At 41.4% G+C, this 26,876-nt stretch overlaps 2 protein-coding genes across 3 annotated transcripts; both read right to left on the reverse strand.

The window, feature by feature from the left end:
* Positions 1 to 6,785: 6,785 nt before the first annotated feature.
* Positions 6,786 to 12,023, reverse strand: PPP1R11 (protein phosphatase 1 regulatory inhibitor subunit 11). 2 transcript variants are annotated; one of them, XM_014068180.2, is made up of 3 exons: positions 11,756 to 12,023; positions 8,792 to 8,900; positions 6,786 to 7,370 (listed from the first exon to the last, which is right to left on the reverse strand). In XM_014068180.2, the coding sequence occupies exons 1-3, from the start codon at positions 11,819 to 11,821 to the stop codon at positions 7,150 to 7,152; spliced, it is 396 nt and encodes a 131-aa protein (XP_013923655.1). In that variant the 5' UTR covers positions 11,822 to 12,023; the 3' UTR covers positions 6,786 to 7,149. The 2 variants fall into 2 exon arrangements, with proteins under 2 accessions (XP_013923655.1, XP_087564714.1); XM_087708588.1 differs by lacking the exon at positions 11,756 to 12,023 and adding an exon at positions 11,503 to 11,645.
* Positions 12,024 to 14,905: 2,882 nt separating this feature from the next.
* Positions 14,906 to 20,107, reverse strand: POLR1H (RNA polymerase I subunit H). Its single transcript, XM_014068176.2, has 5 exons — positions 19,932 to 20,107; positions 18,657 to 18,809; positions 17,231 to 17,328; positions 16,304 to 16,413; positions 14,906 to 15,254 (listed from the first exon to the last, which is right to left on the reverse strand). Exons 2-5 carry the CDS (start codon positions 18,784 to 18,786, stop codon positions 15,230 to 15,232), a joined length of 363 nt encoding a protein of 120 aa, XP_013923651.1. The 5' UTR covers positions 18,787 to 18,809; positions 19,932 to 20,107; the 3' UTR covers positions 14,906 to 15,229.
* Positions 20,108 to 26,876: the final 6,769 nt, after the last annotated feature.

Genomic DNA, 26,876 nt, shown 5'->3' on the forward strand with positions numbered 1-26,876 from the left:
AAGGGGCCCTCCGGAGGCTTCAGGGGCTTCCCTGAAGCCTCCGGAGCACAAAAAAACCCAGTCCTATGGGCAAACTATAAGTTCGGGAACGTACTTCCGGTTTGCTCGTAGGGCCGGTTTCAACCCTCCAGAGGCTTCAGGAGGCTTCCCTGAAGGCTCCAGACAGCAAAAAACAACCCTACGAGCAAACCGGAAGTGATTTCTGGTTTCTCCGTGTGGCTGTTTTTCATCCTCCGGAGCCTTTAGGGGCCTTCAGGAAGCTTCCCTGAACACTCCAGAGGGCTAAAACCAGCCCTACGAGTTCCGGTTTGCCCATAGGGTCATTTTTTTGCCCTCCAGAGCCTTCAGGGAAGCCTCCTGAAGGCTCCAGGGGGCTAAAACTGGCCCTATGAGCAAACGGGAAGTATGTTCCTGAACTTCTGGTTTGCCCATAGGGCTGGTTTTTCACGCTCTAGAGGCTTCAAGGAAGCCTTCGGAGGGTGAAAAATGGCCTCAAAAGGCCGAAGCCAGCTGGCCAGCATGGGCACTGGCCAGCTGACAGGGCAATGCCTCGCGTGCCCTGACAAATGACTCTGCATGCCACAGGTTCGCCATCACGGACCTAGACCAAGGGTCAGCAACCCACGGCTCAGAGCCGCATGTGGCTCTTTCATCTCTCTTGTGCAGCTCCGTCGCTCAAAATATGCATCACAACTGCCAATGTGTGACACACACCGGCACGTGATTTATTGAGCTTTTCAACCCCTGGTAGGCCAACCATGGATAAATCCAAGATTCAGAAGAAAACAATCTTTAATTCAACTATATATGCTAGTTTTATGGCCGCTCAGAAAATAATCAGGCACGGGAAAGGTTTTGTGACTCCTGGTGTTTTCTTTTCTATGGGAAATGGGTCCAAATGGCTCTTTGAGTGTTTAAGGTTGCTGACCTCTGATCTAGACTTAAAGGAAACTGTTTAACAGCTGGATTAATGCAAACATTTATTGAGGGGCTGGTCCACAGAAGCAAATGCCTGCTATTTATGGGAGCTGTGGTTTGCTAAATATGGGAAAGCACAGCAGATAGTGGCAGCACTTAATCAACCGTGGCTAACCCCAGAAAGTTCAGCAGGGTCAGGCCAGGTTAATACTTGGATGGGAGACCACTAGAAACCCCAGGGCTAGAGGCTAAACCGAGAAGGAAAACCACATTCAGGAAGAAAGCAACAACAAAAAAGCCCTCCTTCCAATCCTATGCCAAGACAAATGAATGCGCCCAGAGTCAACAGGAGATGAGCTCAACTTCAGGGAGCCTTGACCTTAGATCACTTTCAAGTGCAGGAAAACAAGTGGAAAACCTCCTGTAACAAATTCACCTTCTCCTTCAATTATGATGCATTTCTAAAAGGCCCTTCAGGCACAGCCTAACTTCAAATACATCCCAGAAGTTGGGGCCTGTTCAAATACCTATGTAATTGTTCCTACATGAGCATGGTCTCTCTGCCTCAGCATGCGGGAATGATGTATTTTAAGGCAGATGACAAGCTGATTACTGTAGCACAGCCAGTTTCCATCCAATGTTGGCATGGAGGCTGCTTGGAGAATGCAAAGACGTGATGTGTTTTGTGCAAAACACTCAAGATTTCTCTCGAAACGACCACCCATTTCATGGAGGGGTGGGGGGAGCCCTTGTCATTTTAAACAACAACTGTTTCTAGAATATTACAGGTAGTCCTCGAGTTATGACTAATGGAGCCTGACTATCACAGTTGTAAAGTCGTGACACAGTCAAAAATCAGGGCCACCCATTAGACTGATCCAATTTTACAACTTTTCTGTCGGCCATTGAGCAAACATGGTTAAACGAACCAATGGTTTGCTATGGGCTGGTTTTGCCAAAAACTGGAAGTAGATTTCAGCAAAAAAAAATCCATCATAAAACATGCATCACATAACCGCGGAACAATTGAAATGACTGCACACGCAGCCAGGTTGCTGAGTGCCCAGAGTGCGGACCTGTGACCCCTAACGCAGTTTTGTCACTAAGTGACAGGTCATAAGTCAAGGACTCTCTGTACTAGTGTATTTGAGAGGCAGGAATCTGGATAACCATCAGATGGCAGCAGAGAAACAGAAAGGCTGGAGTTTTGTTGGTCAGATATGATTAGACTAATCTAGAAATCCCATGGATGAATAAGTAGTATATTCGTGTATTACCTAGTAGGCAGGTAAAAATTTCAGCAGTAGTTTTTGTAGCTGTTAAAGTATCATTTTATTAAGAAAAGATAGGAAACTAAAAGGAATCCAGCTGGAGCTGAGCAGAGCACCCTATCAAGGACATGGAAGGAACAAAAAGAAAGAAGTGGGAGAGGGCTGATAAACCTTCTGAAGTCTCACAGGAAAAGTGTTCCTCCCAGTTTTTAATTCTTTTTAATTTTTGTTCCTGTATCTGACAGCCATAAATAACAGGCCCACTCCAGAGTTCTGTGCCTACATCTGCTCAAAAGATTCAAAGTAAGGAATTTTAAAGGATTCTCCCCATACCACCAATTCCCTTGTACTGAATGGTCATGAATTTGAGCAGACTCGGGAGCCTCATCATTTGTCATTTTAACTTGAGCCAAGGATTTGTGAGATACAGAAATGGGAGGGATGAGCTGCTAAATGTCTGCAGGTTCAACTAAATCACAGGACCAATGGCTGATCTCCACCTAGCTGGATATCCAGGCTTTCGTTGGTAGCCCAATCTTTTTCTACGTGTGTCCCAAAGTTTGTATTTTTATTTAGTGGGAATTACCACTTATATGCTAGTTTTAAGCTTGTGAATCATCTAGGCGAGTTGCTAATGTGAGAAGGCGCTGTAATTTTGATCTTGAGTAATAATGATGTTATTTTTTATAATTGGCTCTCTGGCCTCCGCCTGATGGATAACAATGTTCTGGCAGAAGAGAGGCTGGGTAGCATCGAGATACTTGAATCCTCTGCGGCATTTTGAGTTAAGCGTCCTTGTCCTGCCATTCTGGAGTACCACATGTACAGTAAAGAGCAGCTGGCATCCATCTGCTGTTATGATCATGCTTCCCTGTGAAGAAGGGAAGAAACACCAGAAAAAGGGAAAGAGAAAAGCACAACCTGCCACGGTTAAAATTGAGGGGTTTTGTCGCAATGTATGTTGGATCACTGCTGAATCCACAGTATATTTTGTTCAAAACAGAGCCATATATGATGACTGCACAGCTTTTGCTTTCCGACAAGACTTAATCCCAGAGTTAGGCAAGTCAGCCGTTGTAGAATCAATTATGCAAAACAGACCTTTATGCTCGAGGCGGAATTTATATTTCAGATTCTTAAAGTGCAAAATGCACACCAAGCTGTTTATAAGCAGCACCAGATCCAAAACCAAAGAGGTCAACAGAGAGGCTGACCCCAGAGATTGAAATTCCTGCCACATTATAAAAACGCAACAGCACAACAAAAATTATCCAGCCCAACTTTTTTTCTTAGAAAACACATATTTTAAGGTTTCAAGCAGGATGTGTGGCTTTTCCAATAATTAAATTTTCAGGACTGTGCTCCTTCTGATCCCAGAGGTGGTATATAGCTCTCTTAGCCAAGAGTCTCCAGAGAGGCCTACACAAGGGATTAAGCCATACTGTGTCTTCTCTGATTTTGGCTTGGGCTGTGAACTAAGAAACTATGAATTACTCAACAAACTCATGTTGTAACACATTTATCCCAGCAATGTATAGCTTTACTCTCCACATGCTTGTAAAATTCTCCTTTAGAACTATGCTTATCTGGTGACCTTGCTCCCCCTTTTGGTCTAAAAAAATAATAAGATGTATCCCCCCCCCCCCTCCCATACACACATTTTTGTGCTGGAGGCTTTTGCTTTTGGGGTTTTCTCCGTACAAAATTCGTGATCTGTGAGTGAACTACACATTTTTCCTAGTGCCTTGTGGAATGGGCAAAGCAAACTAACATTTTCCTGGCTAAAATGCACAAACATTTAAAAGAGGAGCATCTGAATACAGCCAGAACAGGGGTAAGGCAAGAATCTTCTACTGGATTGCTGGCGACTATGCAGAAACAACAGGGAAGTTGTAATCCTTCATACTGTGGGACCTGCTGCTGCTGAGAATCGGATTGCCCATCCTTAACTTAGGAAAAGGTTTAAAACCTTAGTTACCAGATCAAGATAAAGCATTATATTCGGACGGACATCCATTTTAAGAACTTTATATATTATTCATTGAACAGATATTTTATTCTTCAGTATATTTATATTCTGCTTCTCCATGAAGCTCAAGGCAGCTTTCCCAGAGTTCCAAACATCCCAAATGAACACAAATCTGACATGCCAACCAGCAAAATCCATACAATTTAAGTATTCAAACCATTAACTTTGGCACAGGCTCAGCACTTCAGGATGCAAGAGCTTGACAGTCTAGAATAGCTTTTCAAAACAGGGGGCCTTCCAAATGTTAGGACTACAACACCCAGCAATTCCCAGCAACAGGGAGAGTTGCAGCAAAATCATCAAAACAATGGGTTATTCAAATAACCAGTGACTTTGGCTGGCCATTCACGGTAATGTACTTTAGATTAGAGCTATTTCAGGAATGTTTTAAAATGGAAACAATCCTAACTCAGGGTTTCAGGCAAAATCTTAATTGTTGAAATGGAAAGTGTAAGAAGGCTTACAAATTGAGAGGGTGAAAAACCTCTTTGAGTTTCTGGTCTCCTAATATTAATGCTCACCAATTTCCTACAATACTATGCATGTAATTTCTATTAAGATATTTAATGTTAAGGCCGCCACCCTCAGAAATATGCAGGCAGCTTGTTTTATCTGCCAAGCATGACTTTTATTGAATGAACTAGAATTAAATTGCTGTATGAAAAATTGACACAAATAAGTCATATGCAAAATTTGACACTCTATATATAGTGCATATTGAGATGGTAGCGTTGCTTAAATTCAGCCCCGCACTTAGGTTACTGCAAGGATCCAGGAAGCCAAGGCTTTAGTTCAAATGTATGAATCTATGCTATATATTTTAATGCTTTTAAAAAATATGAACATTCTATTTTCCAATAAGGCCAACAAGAAACGGCCTAAATGACCTCCCAGTCATTTTGCCTAATTATGTGCTTTCCTGTAAACATATTTTATACAGCAATTCTTATGTTTGCTGGGCCAGTCCCACTGAACTCTCCCAATCCAACGTTCTGTTTTGCAACATGTTAGCTATTAAATATACCGATCATGGAGGCACAGGTGATGTCAGGTGATTGTGAGCAAATACATATCTTACTTCTTTGGTGGGGAAAAAAAAGTAATACTAATATAGAAGCTTATCTAACCTGCTCAGATTTACACATCTGTACAGTTTGCATTATGTGTTTGTGTGTGTGGGGGGGAGCAAAGAGCACATAATGAAGTCCATAAGCTCAACCAAGTATACAATATTTACCAAATTGTGCCATGCAACTTGCCTAAAAATAGTGGCTAGGTATGAGGTTTATCACAAAATGCCAGGAGGTCCAGCCTTCTTCTGTTATTTTGTAATCCAAATTTTATCTAGCTGAGAACACAAAACACAAGAGGCTTCTTTGAAACCCAAACTTTCCTGCACAGACTTCTTCCCTAAGCCAAGAACCCACTTCGGCAAATAAATGATGCAAAAATTAACGGGGATAATGTCACACTAAGGAGAAAGATTGTCTTCCTAATATTTTAAAGGTTTTCGCTGAGAATGATCATGCACCTTCAACTTTAATCTCTGAAAAAAGTAGTTCATCGTGGTGGCTAAGAAACATGCCTGCTGTAAGGCTCACTAAATTGAGCTCATGTCTGCTTATCTGTCCAAAAGGTTACACTGCTGTGAACATTTTTTTGTGGAATGTGATTTTTTTTTATATCAGCAGGGTGCTCAAATAATCACACGCAGGAAAGAGATGTTGAGAATGTACAATTGTCTCTTCTCCCACATCAAACCACAGGCAGCCAGAATAATCAAATGCAACAGAAGGTCCCATTCCTCAGGCTCCTGGGGAGCCCATGTGGTTTCAAGAAAGGTCGTATTTAATATGAATTTCTGTCCAAGCAATGGAATATAACAGGGATTGTGCAAGGTGACCATGGGGATTTCATCAATTGTAGGTTTTCAGACTGGGCCCAACTTTTTTTTTTAGTCCATACATTAGCCTGTGCCTTTGAATACAACATTCATCTCTTTTACATCTTTCAAATTCCTCTCAACCCCAAATCAGTAAGACTCCCAATGTTTCCAACCACTTCCCCTGTCCTTTGTACCCTCTCCATTCCTTTCGTTCCCACTACTAAGAATTCTTACAGACGTCTATATAAGAAAAAAAAAGCACGGGGGCGGGGGGGAATGTCCTTTCAAGAAGATACCTGAAGACAAATGGAGATTGTCGTGTTATCATTGATGAGGTGGCATCAACACCTACCCTTTCCCAGGAACTAGGAGCCTAAGAGAGTGGAGAGACCTGATGACTGCATCTTTAAGGCAGCATTATGTTGAGCGATTTTGCATGAGTGAGTCTGCAGGTGGGAGGCAGTGGAGCTGACAATGAAAGTGATGCAGGCTCAGCACACAAGAAGAATGCAAGCAGTGGATTGTAGGTTTCTTACACAGAGCTAAAAAAAAGGACCAATGGGAAAGGAACCTGTAATAAAGAAAGAAACCAGAAATACTGAGGAAGACAAGGGGAAGGAGAAAAGATCTTGGCTGAAGTTCCATCACTGCTCTTCTCAAAGCAGACCTACTCCCCATCATATTCATCACTGATAACAAATATTTAATTAAGTTGCAGGGGGGTGGGGGGAGAATCAGCCACAGTACCCAAGAAGGTCCTGTCAATACATTCCTCGTTGGGTAGGGTGAGGATGGGTGGCATCAGACAGACTCACCAGCCACAGATGGATAGAGACAACAGTAGCAGCACTGACACAAGACAGGCGTGGAGCTGGGTGTGCGTGCCCTCCCTCCCCCTTACCCACAGTCAAGGCAGCACAAGACAGCTGAGAACTGGAGGTATAGGCCTTCCCTTCTTTTCATCCCTCGCCTCAGTTGGGGCAGTGTCAGTCCTCCTTTGGGGGAGAGTTGAGGAGCTCCTTCTCTGCCCCATGGCCAAGTATGGTTCAGTGTTGCATGGCCCCAGCGTGGTTTTGATCAGGTAGCTCCGCCTTCTTGGAGTTGTTCTCCTTTGGTCCAGCATCTCCTGCTTTAGACTGTGCCTTCCCCCTCTGGCTTCTCTTGTGGCCTCGGATGCAATGGGCATTGCCGCAGCCGTCATCGTTCTCATCCTCGCTCTCTGTTGAGCTCTCATCAAAAGCCCGGGGCTTCTCGTAGATGCAGCAGCCTGTGTTGAGGAAAGGGAAGAAGCGCGGAGGAATGGCAAGAAGGTAAGATAAAAAGGACTCAGAAGCAAATACATTGTGGACATAAAAAAGAAGGTGGAATAACAAACCAAAAAAGAGAACACAGGAAGAATAAAGAGACATTGTGAACACAGAGGAAAGTGAGGAAAGTATGGCATGGGACAGTGTTTAATAAAATGAAAAATGAGTTAAATATACAAAGTGGAAATATTGGATGCATGAAGGTAAGGAATTGAAGGAAATGGCAGACAGTGAAGAAGGAAGAGAACACGAGAGAGATAAGCACAGAAATACAACAATCCAACTGCAATTACAGCAATGGGAGAGGAGACAAAGGAAGAGTCACTTGCTCACTTTATCTACCAGCAATTCCCACTTTTGGAAAATGAAAGGCCTATGCAGACTTTCTTCAAACTCGGGACATTTCTCTCTATCCCTCCCAGATGAATCTATAGCGGTCCTCAAACTTGGCAACTTTAAGACTTGTGGACTTCAACTCCCAGAATTCTCCAGACAACTCCAGAATTCTGGGAGTTGAAGTCCACAAGTCTTAAAGTTACCAAGTTTGGGGACCCCTGATCTATAGGGATCAGATCAGCAGCCAGGAGCAAATAATTCACTTTTCTGACACATGTTTCATGCCGGGATGGAAGAGATACAGCAAGTTCTTAGCCTCTTTATAGCCAAGCCACCAAGGAAAAGTAGAGACTCTACACCAGGCTTGACTCCTGTAGCAATTCTTCTTGTTGCTCATTTATTTGGCCAGGGACCCGCAGGGAGTAATTAGAAATAGGACAAATGGCATCTCTCCAGTTAATTCACTTATTCTTATAGTAATATCTCTATCCTCCTGTGATCATCACAAGATGCCTTCTCATCCAATTTCCAGTAAGTACTGTTAAGTACCTATGGTTAATTGAGGCAATTAGTATCCTCTCCAGGCTACAATGTCATAAGTAACTTGGTGTCCCCAAAGCTTATCATTTCCAACTGAAGTTTAAGGTGATATTCTAAACATAAAAAACAACAACCATGGAACATGTCCATGATAGCAAGTGGCTTCCCAGTAGAGGACCAGGATGGGCTAACATATATGATGATACAGGACTCCACCTATTTTTCCAGGAACCCCCTATTTCCACTAGTTTGTCAGTACACTGTGGAACTTGATTTCATTACCTATGCTTACATTTCGATATTGTCTGCTAGAGAAGGTGACCAGTCCACAGAAGAGTCATGTGGCCTTTAAGAATACTTGAGAGTAACCCTAAAGCCAACAATCTAAATGTAAAAAATGAGTTGGCCTCAAGTAGTGCACCCTGGATGATGCACTCACATCAGGAGAAATATAAGTAAGGAGGAAGAACTTTAAGAAACAATGATAGAGAAGGGCAGTGCTCACATTTGGAAGATCTCCGTCCCAAGTGTTCATTGTCCACTGTGTCACTTGACCATTCCACCTTCTTGGATGGTTTTCGTTTTCTTAATTTGATAGTGAGACTACGATTTTCCTGGGAAGAGGGTTTGATAAACAGATAATCAAAGAATTTTCCATTCAATATACAACAGCTTGATTTTCAATTCTGCGGAATATTTTCTACATAGCTGTACCTGAGGGGGGGGGGGGGGGAAACTCTTTATTTTTGCCAGTAAAGAGAACTCCATAGTTCTGCGGGCAACTTCAAAGTTTAATTGCTGCTGCTTTTCTGATCAAACCCTACCTATACCACCATAACTTATGCCATTAACTTGCATAAGAGATGAAAGAAATAAACATTTCATTATACATTGAAACAATTATTAGAGTTTATATTTTAACAGGTTCTAGGGCAGAAATATGAGCTGTCTGTAGAGAACCCAAGACTTAATTGAATTCTATTGATTGAGCTCTTAGGTTTTATGAAGAGCACGAATAGAAAAACATTTAAATGGGCAGCACTGAAACAATACAATGTGGTACTTCAACATTATATCCACTAACAATCACATCAGGACATTTTATCACAGTCCTTCTTCCTAAAACAAAATACTGTATCTTAATATAGAGAAAATTTAAATGATATACATGCTTGATAGTATCTATCTATTCATCAATAATCTACAAAATCATCCACAATTTTGAAAAAAATATCCTATCATTTGAGCTTCATAGGCAGTCCTTGATTTATAACCATAATGGAACCTGCCCATCATGGTTGTAAGTTGCAAGGTGAGTCGGTCACATAATTGTCACATGACCAACCTGATTTTACAATCTTTTTTGCCCTTTTTTGCTGGTTATTAAGCAAACCAATGGTTCGCTATGGGCACAATTTTGCAAAAAAAAAAAAAAAAAGAAAAAGAAAAAGAAAGAAAAGGAAAAGAAAAAAGAAGTGCTAGTTTTCAACAAAACCAATGTCATCTTACTACTAAATAACTGTAGGTAGATCTGTTGTAACTTGGTCAATGAGCGACCGGTTGTAAGTTGAGGACCATCTATAATTGAAAAAATACTATAGGTGGTTTAAATGATCATGAGTCAAATTCTCTCAGCCTCTTGCAATATCCAAGGTAGAAGTAAACATCATATAAATAATGTCTTTGAAGGCAGTTGATAAATGTAAACAACAACAAAACCCCAATATGTGCATCCTTGAAATAATTTCAATTGCACTAGCAACACTACTGGATCACACCAAAGCTTCTGATCAATAGGCCTGTACACATACTCCTTTTGGCTGATTCAGTTCACAAGGGGTTCAGCTGAATCTCTGAATTAAGTTTATCATGAAATTTGTTTCTAAATTCAAACATCTATTTGATCAAATAGTTCCCTGAATCAGAGAACTTCAAATCAATCTGATTCATTTTGGACGCCTTTAGCACGTATGCATTCTTAGCTTGTGAAGCATTCAAACCATGCTTCTTCAGAGGTAGGTAAAATAAGGACCCAGAAGGCTGGGGGGCAAAAAGCTGACTCTAAAACTGTTTAGAGGGCTGGAAAACCCTGTGAAGCGGTATCAAAGAAGTCCTATTGCTAGCGCTATCCCAAAGGTGCTTTTTTTAAAGAGGCAACTGGACTTTCTTGAGGTTTTTTTTTCTTTTGAAGATGGTTTGCTTCTCATCCCATCCAAGAAGCTACTTCAGCTCTGACAGGATAGTGGGGAATGGAAGGAATTATATTCCTTGCCAGACAGCTAAGTCATTTGCATTATTTTAGAGGGTCCTTGAGGCCTCCTGGAGGTTTATCTGTGTCCTCAGGGTCACCTGAGTAGTGCAAATATTCTTGTAGTCTGCATTTTTTCCTCTGGAAATCCATTCCTACTCCCACACCATTCAAAGGGTGTTCATCCCAAATTGTATAATTAAAAGTCTGTAGAGATTCTCAGTCTGTATCTGTATTCTAAAAATCTGTAGAGACCTTGAGGACACAGATAAACCTCCAAGAGGTTCAAGGACCCTCTAAAAGGATGCAAATGACCAGCTGTCTGCAAGGAACATAAATCCTTCCATTCCCCACTATCTTGTCAAGAGTTGAAGACGCACCTTGGATGAGAAGCGAAACACCTTCAAAAGACAAAAAAAAAGTCTAGTTGCCTCCTGAAAAAAAAAACCCCTCTGGGACAACTATCACCTGGAGAATCTCTGTTACAGGCTTATTGCCAGAGCTAATTCATATTATGAAGCAGAAGTTTCCATTTCCAAATCTGCTCCGTTTTTTGTTGTTAGTGGCGAAGTCATGTCCAACCCATTGCAACCCCATGGACAACGTTCCTCCAGGCCTTCCTATCCTCTACTATACACACACCCATTTAAGCTCACTGCTTTGGTGACTCCATCCAGCCACCTCATCCTCTGTCGTCCCTTTCTTCTGCCCTCAATCTTTCCCAGCATTAGGCTCTTCTCCGTTTTTTAAAGCAAACCCAATTAAAAGATTCAAACTCTGGACAGGGCTCCCGTCCCCATATGGACCACATTGACCGGGCCTCGATTCCCACGGCAGCCCAGGCGTTTCCAGGAATTGGGTTGGGGGGGGGGAGCAGCTTCGCTCTCTCCCTGCCACCCTCGAAGGCTTCTTCTGCTGCCCAGATGCTCTTCCACCCAAGACCTTCAAGCTGAGCCAACCGCTGCTACCTGACAAAAGACCTGCCCTCCTCCGCTACTTAAAGCCATTGATCGCAAGCCTTCCCTTCTTCCATCGTGGCCTTGCTCGCCGCCCCCGAAGCCCACCGACCCGTTTCGTGGTTGCCACGGCAAACGCAGGCGCCGAGGTTCCCCGGGCGGGGCTCCTCCCTCTCCTCCATCGTCATCATGGTTGCCATGGCGCCGGCTGCACCTCCGCCCCCCCCACCCCAATAGCCTTCCCCACCCCCGCCGCTCTCCTCACCGGCTCAATCACCTCCGTCTCGGTGACGGTCGTGGTGGCTCCCGCGGTAGAAGTGGACTCGGCCATGCTGCGGCAAAGATGCCCGGAGAGTCCGGCCAACGGATGGAGCTGCTTTGCGCGGGAGGGAAGAATATCCGTGGAGCCTCCCGCTCCAGGACTCTCGGCGGAGCTCCCGGCGCCTGTTCAGCCGCAGCACCCAAACTCGCACGCTGCAGTCACCGCCTCTCTCCCTGGCAGCGGGAGCGGCCGTCGATTCCCACTTCCTACTTCCGGTGCCTGTGCGTTGTTTTAACCGGTCCCCGTGGAGATTCCAGACTCACTTCCGGTGTGCGAAAAAGGAATCCTAGATAAGAGATTAACAGAGTTGGAAGGGACCTTATAGGTCATCTAGTCCACACACACACACCCGCCCAAACAGGAGGACCGGCTGAGGGCGTTAAGAGACGGGAGGTTTCTTTTCAGCTATCCTCGGCTTTCCTATGCTCGTGTTGGCGGGGCTTGGTTCTGAAAATGATGGACTGCCATCTGTCAGAAATGGTGTAGTCTTCTCTTTGGGGGAGTGGGGGCGTTGGACTAGATGACCTACAACATCCCTTCCAACCGGTGGTGAAATTCAATTTTTTTTTGCTACCTGCGTGGCAGGGGAAGGATACTGCAAAATCCCCATTCCCTCCCCACTCTGGGGCCAGCCAGTTGACGGTCCTTGGAACTACTCAAAATTTCCACTAGTGGTTCTCCAGAACTTGCTGAATTTCACCCCTGCTTCCACTCTGTTGATCTATGATCATCAGCATGAAATAATCCTAGTTTTGAATTCAACGAAACATGGATTTTTGTTTACGGCAGCCCCAAAGCTTTGACCTTAGTTTTTGTATAACAGAGTTATGGAAGTCTGGAGTATTTTATCTGATTCAGCTGTAGCAGCCATTAACTTTCACAGCTTTAATTCTAACTCAACTCCAGGGAACCTCATTCCATATGAAGAGTCACATTTTTATTTTCTTATTTTGTTTGAATTTGTAATTTTTGTTTGATGAATAAATACACTAGAACAGCTGAGTTCTGTTAAAGAGCGTTGTCTGGAGTTTGATGACAAAGAACCCTATAGCCTTTTAAATGTCTGTTCCAGCCTTAGAAATGCTGACTCATCAAATCCTACTTCATAATGTTTATTAAAGGGTTAAAATGTTAAAGAGGATTCTTCATCATTAGTCTAAAACTAAAAGTATCAAAGAATTTCAAATTCTCACATTGTAGCCTGATATTTACCTGACATAATTGGATTAAAAAAAAAGAAAGGATTTCATTTGTCAGTTTATGGAAACATAAAAGCTGCCCCCTTAAGCACTAGCTTCTCTAGGGCTGCCTAAAGATGCTTTAGGACGAAGATGCTAGTTTCTGATTCGATCCCTTTTGCATTAGAGTAAATTTCCAAAGGGTCCACTAAGGAACACTTTTTGCTAGGGACAATCTGTCCATACAGCACTAAGGATCTGTGTTGTCTAAGATGGTGTGAAGCAATTATGGAATCTCAAAATGCAGGCAATCCTTGACAGAAGATCCTTTCATTTAGATGTGTAGAGTATCACCACGACTATATAATATTTATACCTATCTCAGAATAAGTGACAACTTTCTTTTCATCATTATCATTGGAGTTTTCAATATTTCAATACTTCAAGCCAGTAGTTATAGGCAAATTGCTGACTTGGAATTCAAACTACTTTCCCCCATTAATAGACAATCACCCACTTCCTACAATATTTGTGACTTGTATTTGAGATGATTTCCAACTATTCCCCAACTAACTAGTCCAAACTTTAAAAAAAAGTAAAACTATAGTGGCATTTTCAAGAGTCCACTAAGAAATTGCTTTATCAGTCTGGTAACTCTAGTTAAGATATTAGGAAGAAGTCAGAGATAGTAACTGTATTTTGCATTCACTCCAGTGCATGAGTCGAAAAGATGATGCCCACCTCCCCAAACGACTAAATTATGCAACACCACCAAAGAGCATGCTTCTGTCCTTCCTCCCAATTAGAGTGCTATGAGTCCATGCCTTGGAGAAGAACTGGAATAAAGTTCATGCCTTGGAGAAGAATTGGAATAAAATAACCCTACCACTTTTCAATATTCAAGCCAGTTCCCAGTATTCTGTCATATTGAATCCGATCAAGAACTCAAATTTTGGAAATCTAAGAGACAGAGTGATAGAAGACAGCACCGTGATATGAGGTACTAAGGACCCACAACTATTCAAAAGGTGAAGGTTGCATATCAGTTACGCTATCCAACTGCAATGAACTTTCAGCAAAGCCTCTTCACACCATTTTCGAATCTTCAAGGTGCTTTGATGTTATGTTAGCTACTGACCAGTAGGAGTCACTATGCAACAGGTTTGGTTGTTACTGAGATTGTTCTTAGATGGTGGGTGTTCAACTGCTTAACAGGATTTGTCCCAAATCAGAAAACTTGCTAATATGAAGGCATATAAAAGAGAAGGTATTAATTGCATGGCTTCTATAAAATTACCTTTCCTCTAGGCTACTGACAGCAAGGCTAAGTTAACTTAAAGGTCACAAAGTGCCCGTGGGTTCAAATCATATTAAAAGATTGGACATCAAACATCGAGTATGGAGGATGCAGATGGCCTGAAAAGTCTCAATAAAGGCAAAAGTGATTGAATAATGCCTTCTATTCCTCTATAGTTAGTACAATATCTAAAAACTATAGAAGCAGCTCCATCTCTTTGAAGGAGAGGCAGTGTTGAGACCCACATTAACAAAAATCAAAAATTGGCATAGCTTCTTCATGATATCTGGTGGCGGGTCCAAAAGGAACCCAAGAAAGACTAAAAATTATTCCTATCATGATCACTTACTTGCTAATGCACTCATGTCAATTTCCCCAAGAACCAGAAAAATCAGATCCTTTTGCAAAATATAGAAGTATAATCATACAATTGCATTGCTAAGCAACCACCCACACAGACTCCTCTTACTCCATTTTGAAACAGAATTCAGAGCTGCGTGAATAAAACCATAACATATTCAAAGGAGAGTGGAAGATCTCTCTTGCCCTTTGTCCTGTAAAAAACTCAGAAGCTTATAGTAGCAGGAGGAACCAGCACAATTCAATAAAAACATGAATTTATAGGGATATAAATATACATAACAGCAGCAATAAAGAGAAACCTGCAACTCAGCATGTTTTGATTACTGTTTTTCACTGATAAAAACAGTTGAGGAAAATGAGATTTGAAGTCTACAAGGCCATTTGTCCAGTCCTGTTTTTGCTGTTTCCATTTCCATTTGAACTGTGCAATTGGTCATCAGCTGCCACTCATCCATTTTAAACAAGGTGCTTCTAAAGCATCTAAGAATGTTACAGTCTCTTCATAAAAAGTCCAAAAATAATTCTCTTTCACGTTTGGAGTTTTTAAGTACTGTCTTCCATACATTTTGGCAAACATGATTAAGAATCTTCTTTCTCCTGGAACCTAGGATTTAAAGAATAGACGGTGTCAATACTCTTGAGATGTATTATGTAGTTCCATGGAATTGCTGATGCTGGATCATTTAATGACTCATGTACAATCATTTTACAGGCAGTGATTAATGTTGTAACATCTATACAACTCTCCCACTTGTTTTATACATCATCTAAATAACCTGACAAGTTAGATGATTTCAGAAGCAGAATAGGCAAGAGAATGAAGACTCATCTGAGACCTATTGTGCAGAAAAATCTGGAGCCATCATCAAATGTATCCTCAATACTTATCTTTGAAAAGAACTCAGATGAGTACTGGAGATGAACAAGAGTGGTAGTTATGATCAGTTATCCTACTTGCGGTGTATGTAGTCTTCCTATGATGGTGCTGCAAATGTGGGTCTTGGTGCTCAGTTCAAATTATGACATCACAGCATCCCATGGTCATCTGATCACAATTTGCAACCTTCTTTGCTGGCTTCCTACAAGCATAGTCAACTGGGAAGCCAGCAAGAGGTTGCAAATGGCAACCTGTTGAAGCCCCTACTATAAAACGTGCAGTGATTCACTTAATAAGAGCAACAAGGAGTGCAAGAATTTCCATCACTAAGGGTCATGGTCACATGACATTGTGCTTTATGGCTGCTTTACTGTCATTAAGTGAGGACTACATGTGCTAAAATGACTTGTAAATTAAATTAAGTTTTTAAAGTCCTCCTGGAACTCAGATAAATTCCCATCACGGAGTATCATCAGTTATGAGGCTACCACAGAAAAACCTCTGCCTTTAGGACCACAATCACAGCTTCTACTGGTGAATCAGAAAACTTAAGTTTCATATTCCTGAAGAGATTTGTATAGATTTAGACAATCTCTGAATAAAAATAGTCAAATACATAAATCCTAAATTGTTTGCGGTCTTAAGGGATAATCCTTACATTTAATGTTGAGTCCTGTAACAAGCAAACAATACAACTGGGACAACACAAATAAGACCTAACGTAAAACATCAAGTCATCATAAGCAGACGGAGAGGGGCAATATACAAGCTCTTACTTGCATTGGATGCAGGTGTAGAAAACCGTCTGCCCTTCATCTGCAGATCTCATCTGTCGAGTATGGTAGGCCATGCCCTCATGCCCACACTGAGGACATTTTCTGTCAATCTGAAAAGATTGAAATGAACAAAATAAGCGTTCAGTAAACCTTCTGATGCTGGTACAGCAGAATCCTTAAGGTACAATTGAGGACTTATTCCCGTAAATCCTTTGGCTAGGATTACAGGCTGCAAATCCACTTAAAGGTTCCCCTCACACATATGTGCTAGTCATTCCTGACTCTAGGGGACAGTGCTTTTCGTCATTTCAAACCCAGCGCTGTCCGAAGCCGTCTCCATGGTCATGTGGCCATCTTGATATGCTTTTGAACTGCTAGGTTGGCAGAAGCTGAGCTAAGTAATGGGAGCTCACCCCGTTACGCAGCGCTAAGGATTTGAACTGCCAAACTGCCCATCGACAAGCTCAGCATCTTAGCCACTGAGCCACCCCATCCCTCTGAACGTGACCTTATACAAGCTTATATCTTGGGTAAACCTTCTGCATGCAGCTTTTAAAAATCTAAGAAAAATATTAGTCTTTCCTCAAGGGTAAACGTGCCAAGCTGACTTGACTTCTCTGTAAAGGAATTCATTTCTACCCTTGTGTTCATTTTCCCCTCTGCAGCTATTCCAGATTGACTGAATATTTCTAAAATTGTTTCCAGAAAATATAGTCAAACCCTATTTGAAATGTTTGATGGGGGCACAGTGGTGTCTGTTATTTCCCATGTCACCACAGGATGACCCAGATGTCATATGCAAGGGTGACATAATTATGCAAATAAAGCAAACTGTCACAAATTATATAATTTACATTATTTGCCTATTGACACCATCATGCGTACGATGCTTAATGGAACCAATAAATAGTCTTCTTATTCACTCACCAGTGGACCCTTAACTTCTTTTCCTTCTTCGGCAGTCAAGGAAGAGGAATCTATCTTGTTGAATGTGACAGATGTACGGATGACTCTCTTTTCAAAATCTATGCAAAGGAAAAAAATGTACAAAGAATAATTAAAGTGCTCATTAATTCAACCTTGTCGATTTCTTCTTTTTTATTTTTGTGCTTTTAAGTCAATGTTGACTCCTGGCAATTGCCTAGACAAGTCTCTGCAATTTTCCAAGGCAAGGTTTCCGATGTGTGTTGCCTTTGTCTTCTTCCCTAAGGCTGATAAAAAGGGACTGGACTAAGGTCACCAAGATGGCATCATGCCTAAGGCAGGACTAGAACTCACAGCCTCCCGATTTCTAGGCTGGTGCCTTAGCCTCTATACCAAACTGGTTTTATATTTCATCTAATGTTCCTTATATTCTCACAATTTAGAGTGGAATACATGATCACTAAAGCTTTGTTGTTTCCAACAACTTTAACATGTCAGGAAAGGGATTAAATTACAACTTCTCTCTGACAACTACTTTTCTAAATCAAGGGTACCACTTTTAGTATCTTTTTTTTTGTTTTCAAAGATGTTCTTTATGAAATAACATACCCTAGTTATAAACGATGTACTTTAATCTCTTCTGCTGTTTTGAAAAATTAAGCAATTAAGGACTCAGAATAAAGACTGTATTTCCATATTTGAACAGAAAACGAATAATTTCCAACTTAAATGGATATTCATTACAGTAAAGAAACCCCACCCCCTAATAGTACATTAAACTGAGATTCTATTCATTGCTTCAAGTGCAGAAATATTGTGGGAAGCCCCCCTTCCACCCACAGAAGTATGCAATATTTTGGGGAATATTAAAAAGTCAGGATAAAATATTTCCCCTAAAGGAGAAATGGGAAAAAACCAGCTGCCCAGTTTCCCTGCCCCAAGCAGAAACTGAGGAGGCCAGTTTCTAGAAATGCAAATTTGGTAATCCATTCAGAAAGACAGGGTCAGTCAGAAACTTCAGATAAGCAGCACAATCAAGTCAAAGGTTGACAAAATTAACTTAAACACCTAGGATTTGCATTTCCCCTTTTGCCTATAGAGACAACCCCCATAGGAATCCAGAAGGTATAAAACCCACCACTCTAAAGTCAATTTTGTCAGCTGTCCCAGAATCACATGTAGTTGGTAGTTCTGCTTCATCAACAAAGGGAACCTTTCTTTCCTTTTTTTATTTCCAGTGCCTTTCTCTTGGCTTGGAACTGGACCCAGATATTTCTTCCAACAGTATTAAATGACTGAACTCAAATGGGAAAGATAGAAGTAATTACCATTTTCTTCTAATAAAAGAGCACTGAAAAGTATGTTTAAAATTTGGGACCTATGAATTTAAATCCTCCTGTAAAATATATACTTATAAAACAGAACTTACCTTTCACATCAATGTTGAAAGAGCAACAGGGACATATCACCTTATCCTGGATACCTGGCAGGGGCAGGACAGTACCACACTCAGGACAAAAATCAAGTTCTGATTCAAAGCAGGAACCTCCTTGTTCCATAATTACAAAGTAAAACAGAGGCTCTATAGGAAAAAAACACATACACATGATCATAAAAATCAAACGGTGATCCCAGAATAATTACTCACCCCCTACCTTAAGAATAGAATCTTTTGAGGGCCACTTGAAATATCTGATCTTCTTTTGCTGATGTTTTTTCCCCCATCTTACATGGAAAGGCCCCTTTCCCTAATCAATCATTCATGATCAGCTCTAATATTAAAATTATTATTTTGGGTCTGCTTCTTTGTCAAATAAATAGGGACTGATCTCTTTCCGTATAACTTTAAACCCAGAAAGAGGAGAGAAAACTGGAGTAAATAGTGGAACAATTACTGTATACAATGCAGTTAAATGAACTCTGTTAGCCATTTTTCAAAAAAATATTCCAAAATGTTTAGTCCTGGCTAGTTTAACGTGGATCTGTCTTACTTTTCAGAAACTGTTAATACTGTACATTTTGCCATATAATTTAATGCAGAAACAAAGATAAATGTTCCCAAATGATGGATCGTCACTGGCCGACTAATATAAGCTGAAATTCAACCACAATTCCAGAGTCATACATTTCCCTCTTTTCTCGATATACCAAACTTGCTCAAACGCCGCTTGACTCTTCCGCAGAAAAATAAAAATGCTCTTCATCGAGAGGCTACTTCGCCTCTGGATGAAGTTTCTCATCAACGTGACCAAAAGGGGTTTGCGCCTTGGCATTTCGCAGTCCCAGTCACCAAAAGAAGCAGATGGTCTACTTCTGCAGAACAATAGTTGCATCTACTTCAATTTTTCTCCGGTTTGGAAGCGCTTCGGTGGGTTGGATGACGAACCGCGTCATTTCTGGCCAGCACATTAATGTGGCTGCACAGGCTGAGAATAATGGGGATTGGAACCCAATTCCCGTCCAAGTCTGGAGTAAGAGACACACGAAGAAAGGTTGCGCCTAAGTTTTTGAGAAGAACAATGCTGCTTCTCACTAGGGTCTCTTTGAGATGAGAAAAATCGAGCAATTTAATTTTTCATGCAGTTTATATCCTGCAATCTTAAGTGTAATGTAGAGTGGAGGAGCTGGTGATTGCATCTTAAAGTCCAAACGCTCGAATCATAATCACAATCGATATAATCGGTAATAAAGATCATAATAATACCTTTGCCCCCTGCCCATTTAAAAGCATTCGCCGGCTTCTAAATGTAACTCCACGTGCAGCTTCAGAAAGAATGCACAATTGATTTCCTGGAGAGACAAGCTCGGAAGCGCAGAGTGGCCACCCTTCAAGAGCAGTAGAAAATAAAATAAGCGCGGCTAGACTGTCCATCCAAGAATCCTATTTTGTCTCTAGTGGTGAATTTTCTACTCATTTTTCCCCCTGATAGGGGCTGCGTTCATATATAAGCCTATAATGTTTGTTTCCAACCAAGTACCTGAAAAAGTTTACCCCAAAACCCATGCAGCGACTTGTCCAAGCACTCTTCGAGATCCAGAGACAGTTGAACGGGGCAAGAAGATAAAGGGTCACATTGGAGCCCATAATACAGATAATATGCTATTCTACATTTTTAACAGTTATATGGCACATCTTTTATTGTAAAGACAATTTACACTGTGAAACTTTCCAAAAGTTGTTATTGGTCAGAAAGTATGCATAATAGCACAATTGGAGATTCAGGAAACCAACCTCTGCATCTTTTTCAAAGATATCTTCAGAACTGAAGAACCGCATAGAAATGAACAGAATAATATAATGCAAATTTAATAGATATTTATTTATATTTCTTAACTGCCCGTCTCACTCAGAATTCCATGCAAAATACACAGTATTGTAAGAATTGCAATTCGCTTTGAGTATGTCTGCTGCAAATAGTAAATTAAAGATCTCTATTATCTATCCAAAGACTAGTTATGTGTATTCTCTCTGTTGTTTGGATTGAATTTTTTTTTAAATGTAAAAGAGAAATATGGATCTGAAAAAGTGAAGTGGAAACCTCCCCACAGCTATTTGAAAAACACATTACTTGAGCTGCAGGTGTGTGCTACACCATGAGCCATGGTGGCGCAGTGGTTAGAGTGCAGTATTGCAGGCTATTTCTGCTGGCGGACTGCAATTTGGCAGATCGAATCTCACCAGGCTCAAGATTGACTCAGCCTTCCATCCTTCCAAGGTCATTAAAATAAGGATCCAGATTGTTGGGGGCAAGAGGCTGACTCTGTAATCTGCTTAGAGAGGGCTGTAAAAACACTGTAAAGCTGTATATAAGTCTAAGTGCTATTGCTATTTACAGCACAGCTCCACCATTCAGCTGATTTTCGGATCTGCTGTGCACATGAGTGACATGCGCGCATGCACGGGGGGCACACAGGGGGGTGCAACACATCCCCCACGCTTCATTTTTGGCACCAGGAGGCTTCAGGGAGGGCCTCCGGAGCCTAGGGAGGGCAAAAAACAGGACTTCCGGAAGTTCTGGAAGTTTGGAACCGGGCATGTTTTTGGCCTCCGGAAAAGTATGCTTTCACTGGAATAGGCAGGTTGAATATTTGTAGCCCACATTTTTTCTTCCAGGAAAGATGTATGGCTATCTTAAGAATGAGATTAAGAGTGGTTGACATTCCATGCCTCATTCATTCAAAATTCAAAAGATGCTGTATTTCATTATGAATCACACCTATGACATGTGCCAATGAGTGGATACCATCAAAATTTAAAAATCAGTACTGCTGGTAATATTCCATGCCATAGGTTGGCCATCCTGGGTATAGGCTTTCCTGCCTCGGCAGGGGGTTGGACAAGAAGACCTCCGAGGTCCCTTCCAACTCTGCTATTGTAGTGTAAATGTCCATCTGGGTTGAGTTCCAAGTGGGGAAAAAGACACTGGAAACATGGAGACTGCTTGGATAGATGTTTTAATGGTGGACATGATCACATGGCTTGAGCTCCTGAGCAGAAAAGGGCAGAGATGCTGAAAGTCCCTGGTTTTTAGCCCTTTCTGGGCTTTGAGCCTGAGCTTGTATTCTGATTGGTTGTCAGACTCCCGTGGGGCCATGCAGGGGGGACTCTGTAGGCTGTCTCCCAGGCTTGCTTGACTTGCTGAGTGATGATGTAATCTTCCCAGGTGCCATGTGTTGAGATGGGTAAAGGGCTAATACTATCAGGTTTTGAGACCCATGCCGTAATCCCATCATCCTGGAGCCGAAGAGGGGAGATCTTTGTTATGTGGTGGGGGTGGCTGAGTTTCTGTTTCTTGAGTTTCTGCTTCTCTTTTTAGGGGAAATATTCTGTCTTTTTAATATTTCCCAAAATATTTCAATTCTCTAGGAGAGGGGTGGGTTTTAACTTCTAACAATAGCAAGCCCATGAAGAGTGTGTTGCAGTAATACATTCAGGAGGTCACAAGGGCTTGAGTGACCATGGATAGTCCAGAAATAGGTGCAATTTACACACCACACCAAGTTATGCAAATGCGCTGCAGAGTCACAGGAGGGAGAGGGTCTCTCCCTAGGATAAAAGAGAATCTTTGGTATGCAGGAAGAGAGCCAAGGTCCCTAGCCTTTCACAGAGTATATCCAATAGTTATGCAGATTTGTGCTTTAGTCTGGCAAAACTCCTGTCTACGAGCAAGCAACAATACGGAAACTACTCTGAGCAAATCCTTGTGTTGTTCCTGGTTCCTTTTGCAAATAAGGTTCTTCTCCTTCAAAGTTGTATTAGGGGTTAAAAGGCTGGCAGGGCATGTATGTGAGATCTAAATGGGAATTGATGGATGGGCATCCCTTTTGGATAGTGGGTAGGCAGGCAGACACAACAGCATCACTGAGAGGAGATAGGGGACATTCAGGACAAAGCAGAGGAGGCAGTATCCTAATTTACCAAGACTTGGGGTGGAACCAAGCTAGGAATGGCTTGGATCAGGGTGGATCCTACTCTGATGACCAGTGGAATTCAGTTAAGAATGACAGTGGGGATTGCCATGATTGCCAGTGCTGAGCAATGAACTATGGCGATGTCACATTTTATAAATGCATGGCTTAGCAACAGACATTTCTTTCCTAATTACCATCATTAACCAAGAATACCCATATAAGAGGGGTATCAAACTCAATTTCATTGATGGCCACATCAGAGTTGTGTTTGACCTTGGGGGAGGGAGTAGCAGTGGTGGGTTTCAATTTTTTTTAGAACCTCTTCTGTAGGAGTGGCCTGCTTTGTGGGAGTGGCTTGCTGGCCATGTGACTGAGTGGGAGTGGCTTGCCAGCCATGTGACTGGGTGGGTGTGACCAACTTGTAAAATGTGGTGAAACTCATTTAACAACGCTCTTGCTTAGCAACCAAAATGTTGGCTCAGAAACTCTGGCATTTGAAGCACGCAAGTTTTAAAGCTGTCAAGTTACAAGACCCTTGCACCCCTAACCCTTTAGAAAAAAACCCAGGGGTCTTCAAACTTGACAGCCTTAAGACTTGTGAACTTCAACTCCCAGAATTCCTCCTCTCACTCTTCAACTTGATGATGTGCGGATGGACGGGGGGAGGAAGCTGGAACCAGTTCTAAACGGCACTGTAGATTTGTGGAACCTCTTCTATAGAAGAGGTTAGAACTGGTAGGAACCCACCCCTGGGGAGTGGCATGGCTTGGGTGGGTATGGCCAGCTCAACATCCTGCAGCCCGCACATGACCCTCCCAGGCTCCAGTTTCAGCTGCAATGGCCTTTTGCAGCCCTCTGCCAGAGAAAACGGAGTGTGGGAGGGCTGCACACAGCTCTCCTGATCTCCATTTTCACTGGCAGAGGGTTGCAGGAGGCTGTTGCAGCCAAAAATGGAACTTGGAAGGGCTGTATACAGCCCTCCCAATCTTCATTTTTGCTGTCAGAGGCACCGCAAGCCGGTCCTTCACTGTTTCCAGGGTGGGCCATAGGCCAGATCCAGGCTCCCTGTGGGCTGGATCTGGCCCACGGGTCTTGAGTTTGACACCCCTGCTATGATATCTATATTAATATATATCTATGATATATATTAATTTAGGATCAAAAACAGAATAGAATACTACATAGGAATGTTTAGATATTGAAACGTGATATTAAGGAAGGTTAATTATTGTTAAATATTGAGATATACAATTATTTATACCATTGATATTGCTGATAAAGTAGAAGTAAAGTAGAATTTATATGCAATTGTGAGCAAGGATAAATAGGGGGATAAAAATGGCAACTTCAGTAAAGTTAATGAAAGAAACTACACCCAATATGATTTCAGCAACACCTCACTCCTCAAATCAAAGATCAATTGAGAGCACATTGGGGCTGGAGAAAAATGGAACGATGGCAGGAACAACGGGACCAGCACCAACAATGCAGAGTATGCAATTGATGCTCCAGATGGTACAAGAGACATTGACGAAAAACCAAGAAGTGACAACTACAAATCATGAAGAGACAAGGAGAAATCATGAAGAAATGAAAAATGAAATGGGAGAATTGAAAGGAACTATCAAAAATGTGGATGACAAAATTGAAAGGATACAGAATGCCTTAGCAATCAATGAACAGAAAATCCAGAACATCGAAATAAAAATAGAACAAACAGATCAGAAGATGGAAAAAGTGGAGCTCAAATATAAACAAGTTAATAAAGAATTAGAGCTATCAATAATCCGACTTGAAAATGAAAGAGCTGCATTCTACCTATACCTCTTCCATACCGGAAGAGAAGGAGGAAGACCTGAAAGGAAAAATGATTGAAATCTTCACTGAAATTTTACAGAGAAAAGAACAAGACTTGAGAGGGGACATCGATGAAGCTTACCGTGTGCATACTAATTATGCCAGAAGACATAGACTCCCAAAAAAAATGCACATAAGATTTGCTAAAAAACAACAACGAGAGATGAAGTTTTCAAAAAAACCAGAGAAGGAACGATTACATTAAAAAATTGACACCCCTGCTATATAGCATACTGCAAAACGACTGTTTGGGAAAAGACAGACTTGTATTTGAATGAAATGTATAGTTGCAACTTGTATCCATTATTTCTGGTTTTAGTTTTTGTGGCATTGGAAAATAGTTCTTGACCATCTTCTTTATGATTCCCTTTAATGTATCTGAACATGGCTATCAGGACTCCTCTAAGTCCTTGTTGTTGTTGTTTTTCCTAGGCTGAAAAATAAAATTCATTTAGCTTGCCTTCACTTTCTTGCACCATCTTTCGAATTACTGTGTCAGCATGCTTCTAGAAATGTGTTACCCGTAATTGCATGTAAATATGTGGGCATAAATGTAATACAAACATAAGAGAGCAATTAAAATGTCTATGGGGATGTGTTGTTTACAACTGTCAATATAGCATTTTGTGCTACAAAGGCTGTATACACATCCCATCATAATATTCCTGCAAATAGCAAATACAATTTTCTGATACCATTTGAGAAGTCCATCACTGTGACCCAAGCCAAACATTTGCAGGTTTTTTCCTTCCCTTTCAGGAACTTTGCTCCTACCACTTCTCTGATGTTATCTATTCCTTCTTGGGTGAGATTTGCAAAAAGAAGGCGTTCTTGGGCTTTGCTGGACTCTGGGGAATGATGTCTTTGTTTGCTCCTAATTGTTCCATCACGAGTCTGTGACAACATTACAACAACTTTCACAAAGTGGTTAGAGGTGGGCAGAGATAATCTGTCTTCCTCCTTGTCCTTGAAAATATTTATAAAATCTGACAGGGAGAACAACGAATCAATGAACAGCTTACCTCCTGGAGTTGGGACTGCTCTGTTGCTGGAGGTTTTCAAGAACAAATTGGACAACGGTTTATCTGGGATGGAAAAAGAACTCCTGTCTTGTGCAGGAAGTTGGATGAGAAGACCTCCAAGATCCCTTCCAGCCCTATGATTCTACCATCCTACTGCACCTCTCCCCTTATCAGGTTGATTATTATGTGTTTGGGAGATACAGTATCTGCAAATATTCTGGAACACCACTGATCTGGAAGAGCCAAGGTGAAGGTATAGATTTTATTCTGTTTAGAACTCCCTTGAATGTTTTTGATTGTTTCATTTGATCATGAAATACTGTGTGTTGCATGTAAATGTTCATTGGTTATAGCCAAATTCATTAAACATCCCAGTTCTTCAGTCAGAGGCCTGTGTTCGAATCTCTGCTAGAACCCACTCAAAGTTGCTAAGGTGATGGTTGAATGTGTCTGTTCATCATGAATCGTCACTTTATATTAGACACATTTCATGACAAGCCCTGATAATAGTCCTAGAAATAAGGAAGACATTTGTTTAATTTGTATTGATTTGTGAAATACTCATCCCCAATTAAGGAATGCAAATACATAATGAAATCTACAAACTGTGGTTTCTAATTATGCCCATACATACACAAGCATGTTTATATAAATATGGATTTTAAGGGGAAACTGTATAGGAATCTATATATTTTGAAAAAAAAAAGGTGAACAGTAACAATTATATGATGCACACTAAAATTTGCTTCAGTTTTCTCTTTTTTTAATTCTGTACCTGCTAGAATTCCTTCACTTTTAAACCTGCAGGAACTTGTTCCTAGCTGTCAATTTCCTAATTCTCCTAGCTGTCAATTTCCTAATCCTGTTCCTTAATTCCTTGTGGATGTGATTATTATGGGGTAGGAGATGACATCTTGTCTTCTCTTTTCCTGAAACTTTCCTTCATTGGCCAAGAAGCACTTCAGCAAGCATTTTTGTTTCAACCTCTGAGTCTCCAGATTTTAGCATGGGATGAATGTGATTAAATAAATGAATAACTGAACAGAGGAATAAATGTGTTGCAGGTGGGGAGAAGATCCAGCAGAACAGACCTAACTGGGACATCTTTTTTATTGTTATATAGAAATTTGAAGGCGGCTTCTACAAAAACCTACGTGTACAAGACAGATGATGGTGTCTTGGAGATGGTGATGGAAATTAAGGATGTGGTTGACTCACAGAGTTTTAGTATACTTAATGCCTGAAATCCTAATAAAATCTAAAGGGTGCTGAGATTCATCCATGGCTTCCAGAATTGGGGATCATGTCCAGGAAGCTGAAGAAAAGGCAGACAGAGATTTATATGCTTGTTTGTAGTC

This window comes from Thamnophis sirtalis, unplaced genomic scaffold (genome assembly GCF_051295495.1).
Source record: "Thamnophis sirtalis isolate CommonGarterSnake01/CBP01778 unplaced genomic scaffold, rThaSir2_p1.2 scaffold_3, whole genome shotgun sequence".
Taxonomy (NCBI): Eukaryota; Metazoa; Chordata; class Lepidosauria; order Squamata; family Natricidae; genus Thamnophis; species Thamnophis sirtalis.

Coding starts and splice junctions, on each gene's coding strand:
- PPP1R11 (XM_014068180.2), bottom strand. CDS start 11,821: ATGGCCGAGTCCACTTCTACCGCGGGAGCCACCACGACCGTCACCGAG. Junction 8,901..11,755: donor AGACGGAGGTGATTGAGCCG/GTGAGGAGAGCG, acceptor CCCTCTTCCCAG/GAAAATCGTAGTCTCACTAT. Junction 7,371..8,791: donor GGGACGGAGATCTTCCAAAT/GTGAGCACTGCC, acceptor TCCTCAACACAG/GCTGCTGCATCTACGAGAAG.
- POLR1H (XM_014068176.2), bottom strand. CDS start 18,786: ATGGAACAAGGAGGTTCCTGCTTTGAATCAGAACTTGATTTTTGTCCT. Junction 17,329..18,656: donor TTTCAACATTGATGTGAAAG/GTAAGTTCTGTT, acceptor TCCTTTGCATAG/ATTTTGAAAAGAGAGTCATC. Junction 16,414..17,230: donor AAGAAGTTAAGGGTCCACTG/GTGAGTGAATAA, acceptor CAATCTTTTCAG/ATTGACAGAAAATGTCCTCA.